Source organism: Dictyostelium discoideum (genome assembly GCF_000004695.1).
Source record: "Dictyostelium discoideum AX4 chromosome 3 chromosome, whole genome shotgun sequence".
NCBI classification, from domain to species: domain Eukaryota; phylum Evosea; class Eumycetozoa; order Dictyosteliales; family Dictyosteliaceae; genus Dictyostelium; species Dictyostelium discoideum.
In genome coordinates, this window is record NC_007089.4 from 3242867 (window position 1) to 3252866 (window position 10000).

General features: G+C 24.6%; 5 protein-coding genes across 5 annotated transcripts in view; 1 reads left to right on the forward strand and 4 right to left on the reverse strand.

Moving 5' to 3' along the window:
* The window catches only part of DDB_G0280311 (hypothetical protein), a gene marked incomplete at both ends in the record, with an annotated part of 3335 nt that extends 1654 nt beyond the window's left edge, over positions 1-1681 (forward strand). The window contains 2 exons of the mRNA XM_636276.1: positions 1-1298; positions 1379-1681. The exon at positions 1-1298 is cut by the window's left edge and continues 1654 nt beyond it. Coding sequence (XP_641368.1) covers positions 1-1298; positions 1379-1681 — 1601 coding nt within the window. The remainder of the gene's footprint in view (positions 1299-1378) is intronic.
* Positions 1682-2344: 663 nt separating this feature from the next.
* ssr2 (translocon-associated protein subunit beta) lies at positions 2345-3410 on the reverse strand (the record flags this gene model as incomplete). Its single annotated transcript, XM_636277.2, has 3 exons — positions 2345-2738; positions 3035-3192; positions 3408-3410. 3 exons carry the CDS (start codon positions 3408-3410, stop codon positions 2345-2347), a joined length of 555 nt encoding a protein of 184 aa, XP_641369.2.
* Positions 3411-4149: 739 nt separating this feature from the next.
* Positions 4150-5124, reverse strand: DDB_G0280315 (hypothetical protein; the record flags this gene model as incomplete). Its single annotated transcript, XM_636278.1, has 1 exon — positions 4150-5124. The coding sequence occupies one exon, from the start codon at positions 5122-5124 to the stop codon at positions 4150-4152; it is 975 nt and encodes a 324-aa protein (XP_641370.1).
* A 432-nt stretch (positions 5125-5556) lies between these two features.
* On the reverse strand, positions 5557-6258 carry DDB_G0280317 (hypothetical protein; the record flags this gene model as incomplete). The annotated part of the gene is made up of 2 exons (XM_636279.1): positions 5557-5844; positions 5932-6258. The coding sequence occupies 2 exons, from the start codon at positions 6256-6258 to the stop codon at positions 5557-5559; spliced, it is 615 nt and encodes a 204-aa protein (XP_641371.1).
* Positions 6259-6895: 637 nt separating this feature from the next.
* glud2 (NAD+ dependent glutamate dehydrogenase) overlaps positions 6896-10000 on the reverse strand; it is a gene marked incomplete at both ends in the record, with an annotated part of 3264 nt that continues 159 nt past the window's right edge. Inside the window, 2 exon segments of the mRNA XM_636280.3 lie at positions 6896-8983; positions 9118-10000. The exon segment at positions 9118-10000 is cut by the window's right edge and continues 159 nt beyond it. Of these exon segments, the coding sequence (XP_641372.4) occupies positions 6896-8983; positions 9118-10000 (2971 nt within the window).

The window sequence follows — 10000 nt, forward strand, 5'->3', positions numbered from 1 at the left end:
ATACATTTGATGAATTACAAGAGGAAATTTTGAAATTAGCAAATAAATTATATAGTTTAGGTTTTTCACCACCTGATAGTCCAATCAAAAACTATCAAGAATTTAATGTTGTCATTAAACAATTTCAAGAAAATTTTAGAATTTGTCCAGATGCTCCTGGTAAAAACATTTTAAATTTTATTGAAAAATTAAATTTAAAAGTACCAATCAATGCAAATAATTTAACAAATTCAACAACTGCTACAAATACTTTAAATTCAAATAATACAAGAAATAGAAGTAAATCTGATTCTGCTGATGATAATAATAATAATAATAATTCTTCAACAACTTCCAATACAACACATAGAGTTAATCATTCAAAACAATCATCTTCAGTTGGTAATAAAATTATAGTTAATCGTAATACTCGTAATGGTTCTAATAATACTACTAATGCAGCTAGTGGTAATATAATATCAACTGTAAATAATAGTAGAAGTAGTACAAGTGTTAATAATAATAGTAATAATAATAATAGTAATAATAATCAATATGGTAGTTTTGATGATATGGAAAGTTTTAAAAGAGGTCAAGAGAAAACTGATGCTGAAATATTTAGATATTATGATGATGATGACGATGAAGATGAGGATGAAGATTATTATGAAGATGTTGAAGAGGATGAATATTATACTCATGATGAATCTTATGATAAAGATGTTAAATCTGATACAACAACCGGTGCTGATGTTGAAGATGATTCAAAGAGTGAAGGTTCTTCTTATTTCAATAGAAATAAATCATCATCGTCAACTGGTAATTTACCAGGTGTATCAACAACAACAACAACAACAACATCAACAACAGCAACAGCAACAAATAATAATACAAAATCATCAACAGATGTAACTACAAAAACTACTACAACCAATACAAATACAAATTCAAATCCAGCAACAACAACAACAACAGGTAAAAATATATTATCACAAACTCAAAATGATATAAATAATTTAGAAACTATTACAGAAGCAGAAGAAAAGGAAAGATTAAAACAAACAATTATTAAATTAGAAGGATTGGTAGAGAAACAACAACAACAATATTCAAAATTAAAAGATGATTTTAATCAACTCTATGAAAATTATTTTGAATTAAAAGAGAAATCTTTGAAATCTATTGCAGTCATTCAAACAAATGAAAAAATGTTTGGTGAAATTAATAATCGTTGGAATAAATTAACAAAAAAAGAATTACCAGAGATTGAAGATAAAATTAATACAAATGTTGATATAATTCAGTCCTATTCAAACAAAGTATGTATTTAAATAATTTTAATTTTATTTTTATTTTTAATTTCTTCTAACCTTTTTTTTTTTTTTTTTTTTTTTAAAAGATGAAAAGATTAGATGATATTGTAACATCAATTCAAAGAAAGAATGATAGAAATATATTTATCTCATTCTTAATGAGTATTGGTTCATTATTGGCAATTATGTTTGCATATTTGTTATTATTTGCCACAAAGATTAAAAGAAATGTTGCTCTTGCTTTGGATCCAATTATTAATCAAAATAATCATCAAAATGCCAATAAACCTAAAACTTCAACTGATGAGAATATTGAAGATTTTGTAATTAAACAAAAGTTAAGAATAACTCAAGTTATGGATGATTATGATGATGTAGGAAATAAATAAAATAATATATAGGTAAAAAAAAAAAAAAAAAAAAAAAAAAAAAAAAAAAAAAAAAAAAAAAAAACTGTAAATAGTTTTCAAAAATAAAAAAAGGTATAAAAATAAATAAAAGTAAATAAATAAAAGTAAATAAAAGTGTAATTTAAAGTTAAAGATATGAATTTGTTTTTTTTTTTTTTTTACCATTAAATTTGTTTCTTTTGTTTTGAATAAAATTGAATTATTGCATAAAGATTACTATTTTGGTTATTGCAATCCTTTTTTTTTTTCAAAAAAATTTTTGGAATAAGGAACAATCTTTAAAATCTCCAGAATTAACTATTTGGCACTCAGTAACATAACTCCCTTACATTTTTAAACCATTTGTGAGAATATGGATCATTAAATTTGAAAATAAATATATTTAAAAATGTGTGGTGAAAAATTCTGGGAATGTTGGTGATTTTGAGAAAATAAGATTTCTTTTTTTTTTTTTTTTCATCATTTAAAGAAAAAAAAAAAAAAAAATCAAATCTATTTATATAATTAGATTTGAAATCATTTGGAATAATTGTTTTTTTTTTATGAATTTTATTTTTTTTTTTATTTTTTTTTTATTTTTTTTTTTATTTTTTAATTTTATACTGTATTTTTTTATTAATAAACATCATTTTTTTAAATTATTTATTTTTTAATTCCATTTTCATAATTTTTCTTGTAATAAGTAGAGATGGAATATGGTAAAGCGATGGCACCAGCACATAAAACAAAGAAAGTGATCCATTCTTTAATTAAGAGGGAAGTTCTCTTTTCATAATCAGCTTGGCTTTCAACATACATACCACTGTAACTGGCAGCTGATGAAACAGTGAATTCACTTGAAGTTTGAGTTTTACGATAATTTAAAACGGTTGAAGTTAATGAATAGATACCAGATTTCTTTGGGATAACAGTTAAATTGGTTTGAACTTGTGAGTTTGGTGCAAGGGTTTCCCATTTACCTTCTGATGAACCTGAAACAAATTCAAACTCAGCATTTGAAAAATCATTATCAATGAATGAAATATCATAAGCTGGTCTATAATTATTATTATTTTTATTATTGTTATTATTTGATAAATCGGGAGGGTTAATAATCCTATCCTATAATTATTTTGTGTATTTATTATGGTTTATTTCATCTATAGATCATTAAGATTATCCTATATTATTATCATCTATTATCGCTATCATTATCATTATCTATTATTATTTTTCATTTTCATCAAAATGTCGTCATCATTTATCATTTTTTTATTTTTTTTGGATTGATGGGTCCTTTTATTGTTGTTGTTATTATTTTTAAAAATTAAACTAGATAATCTAGAAACATACTCTGAACCAACATTGTAGATAATGAATTGAATTGGTAATTCCTTTCCAACTACTGGACCTTCAACGATCTTTTTGTGGAATAAGAGTTCAGCTCCGTTCTCACAATAGACGAAACTGACAAATAAAACTAAAAATAATGAAATTACAGTTTTGAAGTTCTATTGTTTTCATATAAGTTTTGATTTTGAATTTTTGAATTTTTGATGGTTGATCATTTTTTTTTATTTTTATTATTTTTTTTTTTTAAAATTAAAAAACAAAAATAATAATATTAATATAAATATAAATATAAAAATAAAATATAAATATATAGTTGAATTTAATTAATTGGAAAAGGGAGAAAAAAAAAATTGTCAAAAATGACCATACATACCATTTTATGCGTGTGTATGTTGTGTGTGATTGATTAATGAAAAATTCCAATATAAAAAATGAATTTTAAAAAAAAAAAAAAAAAAAAAAAAAATTGGTGATGTGCTGAAAAAAAAAAAAAAAAATTAAAAATAAAAAAAAAAATGAAAAAAATTATTTTTTTTTTTTAAGAAAATATTTTGACTTTTTTTTTTTTTATTTAAATCTTTTTCAGTTTTATTTGTTTTTTTTAATCAAAAATTTTATTTTTGGAATTAAATTAATCATTCATAATAGTTTTTTATTTTGAAGGATAAAAAGAGGGAATATTTTAAATTAATTATAAAATAGATATTAAAAAAAACTAGAAAAATTTGATGAATTGGCTTATTTTTTATTTTTTATATTTTAATGTCTTCAATAAATAAAATTAAAAAAAAAATAATAAAAAAAATAAAATAACAAGATTTAATTAATTATTTTTTTGATTTAAATATTAATAAAAAGTTTAAAATAAAAAAAATAAATAAAAGGTAAAAACTCTTTGTTCTTCAAAATAAAAAAATAATTACAAAAAATGAATGATAAATAATAAAATTCCAAACAATTATAAAAAAAAAAAAATGATTAATTGACTTTAAAAATTTAAAAATCATTGGGAAAAAGATGGTGGAATAAAGAAAAAAAAAAAGGATTTTTATTAAATTATTATTTTACAAAAAGAAAAAAAATTTTTTTTATCACCTAGAGATTTGTTTTATTATTTAAGAATCATTATCATTATTGTTATCATTATTGTTATCGCCACCATTATTTTCATTAACATTAAAATTTGAATTGTTTCTACAGATATTTACGTTGTAACTATTATTATTGTTGTTGTTATTATTGTTGTTATTGTTACTAGTTCTATCGATATTTTCATCATCACTATCAATGGTTATTTCGTTTTCATCATTAAATGGCTGAATTGAACTTGAAGATGATGAATAGGAATAACTATTTGGTGTTACTGTTACTGTAACATTACTATTTCCATCATGTGGTACTATGCAATTATCTGGTAACGGATGTTGGGTTTTCTTCCATGGGTCTTCAAGAAATGATGATTTAAAGTAATACTTTTGTTGATTTTGATTTTGATTTTGTAAAAGTCTATTGTTGTTGTTATTATTAATATTAATATTTCTATTATTTCCATAACCTCTATTATTGTTATTATTAAAATTTCTATTATAATTATAGTTAAAATTATTATTATTGTTGTTATTGTTGTTATTATTGTTGTTGTTATTATTATTGTTGTTATTATTATTGTTGGTTCCACTTCCAATGTAATGATTATTATTATTATTATAATTATAATTGAGATTATTATTGTTGTTGTTGTAATTAAAATTACCATTATAGTTTTGACCATTATAATTATTATTAAAATTATTATTGTTATAACCATTGTTGTTATTATAGTTCATATTATAGTTTACACCATTTCTATTTACACTTCTACTGTAACTGTATGAACTACCACTGCCACCACTTCCACCAGTACTATTCATATTTAGATTATAATTGTTATTGTTGTTATTGTTGTTATTATTGTTATTATTATTATAACGACCATTATTATTATTGTTGGTATTATTATTCCTTCCATTATTATTATTATTGTTTTCGTTGTTATAATCTCTAATATATGGGTGGTAATTACTACCATTAACATTAATATTTGTATTCATTGTGACTGTATATTAAATTTTGTATGAGTTTGTTTTTTGTGTGTGTGAGAAAAATAAAAACAATAAAAAAAAAAAATAAAAAAAAAAAATATAAAAAAAAAAATAAAAAAAATATAAAAAAAAATAGGAAATTAAATTAAAAAAAAATAGGGAATTTAATTAAAAAAAAATAAAATTTATAAATATTATAAAAAAATAAAAATATAATTATAATAATAAAAAAAAACTTTTTTGAATTAAATTTAAATTAAATTTGTTTTATTTTTATTTGAAAATTCAATTATTTTGAAAATAAAAAAAAAATAATAAAATAAAAAATAAAAAAAAGGTAATAATTGAAGCATTGTTGTTGTTGTTGTTGTTTACTTTTTTTTTATTTTTAATTTATATTTTTATTTTTTATTTTTTTATTTTTTATTTTTTTTTTTTTTCTTAAATTTTTCTTTCAGTAATTGGTCTATTTTTGAGATATTCTGCTACACCTTTATTAGATTCGAAATGTTCTTTCAAAGAATCTAAATGTGGGAACTTACCATTGTATAAGAGATCAGCAGCAAATGGTAAAACATAACCAATGTATTCATAAGCAACATAAACATATAAATCAGCCAAAGTGTAAGAATTACCACCTGCAAGATATTTCTTTTCACCTAAAATTTGATTCCATTTTGCGAAAAATCTTGGTATAATAATTTCTTGGATTTTTTCTTTTTCTTCAACCTAATAATTATTTTTAAAAATATTAATATTTTTTTTTTTTTTTTTTTTTTTTTTTTTTTTTTTTTTTTTTTATATAAAAATACATACACCTCTGAATACTCTAATGATAAAAGTAAAAACATCAATATTGACAGCAGCGAGTGTTTCATCGACCAAAGCTTTTTCTTCTGGAGTTTTACCAACGAAATCATGTTGAGATGCAATATATTTTGAAATTGCCATTGATTGTACTAATTTGAAACCATTGCTATCTGTATATAATGGAAGTTGTCCATATTTAAGATCATCAATAATATTTTCATCAATTTTATCAATATAGTTATTATCATAGTCAATTGAAAGATATGATAATAAAACACGTGGGAATTGACCTAATGCTCTAACTTTAAAATATGATAATTGTGGTTTTGTCATTTTTGATTTGTTTTTATTAATATAAATAGAAATATTATTGATTATTGGAAATATTTTTTTTTTTTTTCAAAATATTGATTAAAAATTGATTTAAGAATAAAAAATAAAAAAAAAATAAAAAATTTTAACTTTAAATTAAAAAAAAAATAAAAAATTTAATAATAAAAAAAAAAAAATAAAAAATTAAAATATTTTTAGATATTTTTTTTTGGAAGTGTGTGCTTCTAGAAGATTTAAAATTTAATTAGATAATAATTATTTTTCAATTTTCAATTTGCAAAAATAGAATCATAATCATATGATGAAGCTTCATTAAAATATTTGTTTTTTTTTTTTAAAAAACTTTATTTAAAATAACTATGTAAATCCAAAATTTCCCATAAAAGGAGATCATTAATTTTTAAAAATATTGAAACTACAAAAAAAAAAAAATTTATTTTTACTATATATAAATAATTTTGTAATTACAAAATATAGTTCAAATTTGACTGGATTTTATAGTATATAAAAAAAAAAAATATATTCTAAAAATATTTAACAAAAATTAAATCAAAAACTCATTTTCTTTTATTATTATTATTTATTTTATTTTATTTTATTTTATTTTATTTTTTTATTATTATTTTTTTTATTATTATTATTGTTGTTTTAAAGTTTCCATATAAGTATAGAAAGCAAATTCATTACTATTGAGACCATATTTATAAACGAAACGACTTGCTAAATAAGAACCAAAGATAGCTTTAACGTATGGTTCTGGTACACGTTCCATAATTTTATCAACACCTAAAAGATTTAATAAAACCTTTGGACAAGCAGCAGAGATGATTTTACGTCTGAGTGATTGATCAGTCCAAAGGGAAGAGGTTTGAATTGAATCATTGAGTGAATTGATTTTATTTGATAAGAGATCGGAAAGGATTGAACGTGGAGTTTTAGTTGATTCATGTTCACTCCAAATACATTCAAACTCTAAACGAGCATTTGATTCAATGGTATGATGAACGTCTTTAATGTAATTTTCATAAAACTCTGGTACTACATTATCCTTGACACACATATGTCTATCGAATTCTTCATCATTCAAAGCCAAAGCGGCCAAGACCTCCAAAGAGGAAGAAGTGACACCACCTTTATTGGCAGAGGCATCCTTAAAGATGATAGCACCCTTCTCTTCGATCATTAATCTTGCCTTTTGAGTAAAGAATAAATTAGCACCTTCAACGATGATTGGGAAACGAGATTCACCGGTTGCAGTGAACATTTTATCGACATTTGTCAATTGTACAGATTCTGGTCTACCACCGCATGGTACAAAGATATCGGCATTACATAATGGATTGAGATGGAAGTTATTTCTAAAGATGAGACCACTTTCGACAATGTCACCATTTGGTAATTTTACATCATTCTCTGCAACATCAACAAAGAAACCTTGTGGAGAGAGTTTTGATTTATCAAAGTAACGAGCCATTTGACGTTTACTAGCGAGACGACCAATCTCATCACGATTGAGACCTTGTGGATCCAAGAGTACACCGGAACCATCGACGATACCAATGGTTTTATCTTTGGAGATTTTAATTTCATTTGAACCTAAATCACCATCTGGACCACCAGTTTGGAATTTTGTGCAATCGGCTTCGTTTCTACCCAATTTAGCGAGTGTACCAAGAACGTATTGATGAATGGATCTAGTGGTCATACCATAGAGATCATGAGGAATACCACCTCTACTTAATGATTTACCAGTGGTAAAGGCTTTCCAGAAATGTGCACCACGATCTTTAGCGTGACTTGAAGCCCAATTCATGAAATCGGCAGTACCCTCATCTGGACCGAGGAAGAGGATCTCTGGTTTGGCAAAGTGATCGACAATCTCGTGATTTGGTAATAAAAGATCCAATAAACCATCGATATATTTATGGAAAGCAACTTCAGCTTTACTTTGATGATCGGCAGACAAGAGAATAGTACCCTTTGAACCACCTTCAGCAATATCCTTATTCTTTGATTGTTGAGTATTGGCTAAATTGTAATTCTCATCAAACAATGATGAAGAGTTATGATCGTATTGAGTGGAATTACCAGATCTAATGATACGAATACCACCACGAGAAATATCACGGAAACGAATATGGAAACCACGGAATTCAGAACCAACAACAAAGAAAACTGCGTATGGTGTTGAAACGTATTCTTTAGTTGAGAGGAAACCTGGATCCAAACGGAATGATAAAGCTGTTTTAGTTTGTTTATAGAAATTTGTCTTTAATAAATGACGATTGAATGATAAAATTGCTGAAAAGATTTGACTATCCAATTCATTATTTACTGTCTTTTTAATTGATGCTAAAATCTCTGAACCATGTTGAACATCATATTTTTGTGTATTATTACTGTTGCTACCACTGAAATGGAACTTTTCAAAGTCTTGATATAAAATTTTAATCAATTCTGGATATTGTAAAACTGCATCTCTAACACGACCTTCTGTGAATGTATCCTTACTTAAACGAGTCTTTAATTGTGCTAACATTGATTGTTTGGTTGAATCATCACCAATTGCTGCTGCCAATGCTGAATACTCTGTAGCATATCTATTCAAAAATTGATAAGCAAATTTCCAACAAACATATGCATATGTAACTTCTGGGAATGATAATTGATGTGATAAAAATAATGGTGTTAATGATGTTCTTGGTAAAACATAAACTAATGATGCCTAAAAAAATAAAAATAAAAAAAATTAAAAAATAATTAGTTACTAATTAATTAAATAATAATAATTTTTTTTTTTTTTTTTTTTTTTTTTTTTTTTTTTTTTTTTTTTTTTTTTTTTTTTTTAAAAAAACTTACTTGTTCAGCAATTTTTGAAATTTTAGTATTAATATCAACATCTGGATGTAATGGACGTAAATAAATTGAATAAATTGTAATACCATTTGAGAATTGTTCAACATATTTATGAGTTGCATACATTTGATGAAAATGGTAGAGTTCACCAATTGCAGACCAATAGGAGTGAGTTGAACCACGACGATAGGCAATGACTAAACGAGCACCATTGGTTTGATATGGATAATGTTTAATGACTGGACCTTGTTTACCAACAGACTTCATTCATAACTTCTTGATAGATCTTTTTGGTGAGTTCAGATGATTTCTCAATGAATGAGATATCACCAATTTTGAAGAGATCAGTCTCGGTGGCGAGTATTTCATCGTTTTTACTTGCAGAGAGGTCATTGGTTGCTTGTGGGAATACTGGTTTTGTCAAGTAGTAAAGACGGAGATGAACTGGCGATGAATTCGATACTGTACCAGTGGTACGATAACATGCCAAACGGAAACCGTGTGGTGGTAAGTTGGTGCCAGTTGGAGGCTTTGGTGAGACTGGGAATGGAGCAACGGCAACTTGTTGTGGACTTAATAATTGTTGGTCTTGGTGGTATCCTTCGCCAAAGTAGTGTGATTCAATTGCGTGTTCAATCATCATTGCTGGTGAATCTCTTTTACCTGGGTTCGATGGGGTGATGAATGTGGCACTACCCTCGTTCTTGCTGTGAAGATGTACTTCCAATTTGGCACCAGTTGCATGTGATACCATCTTTGCTGCATATAATGAAAGGATGTGACGTGCAATCACAATTGATGGTGTACTATCGAAATAGTTGCTATCAAGTCCTAACTTACAGTAGAACCAATCAACCTCTGGTTCAACTCTTGAACTTTCAATTAA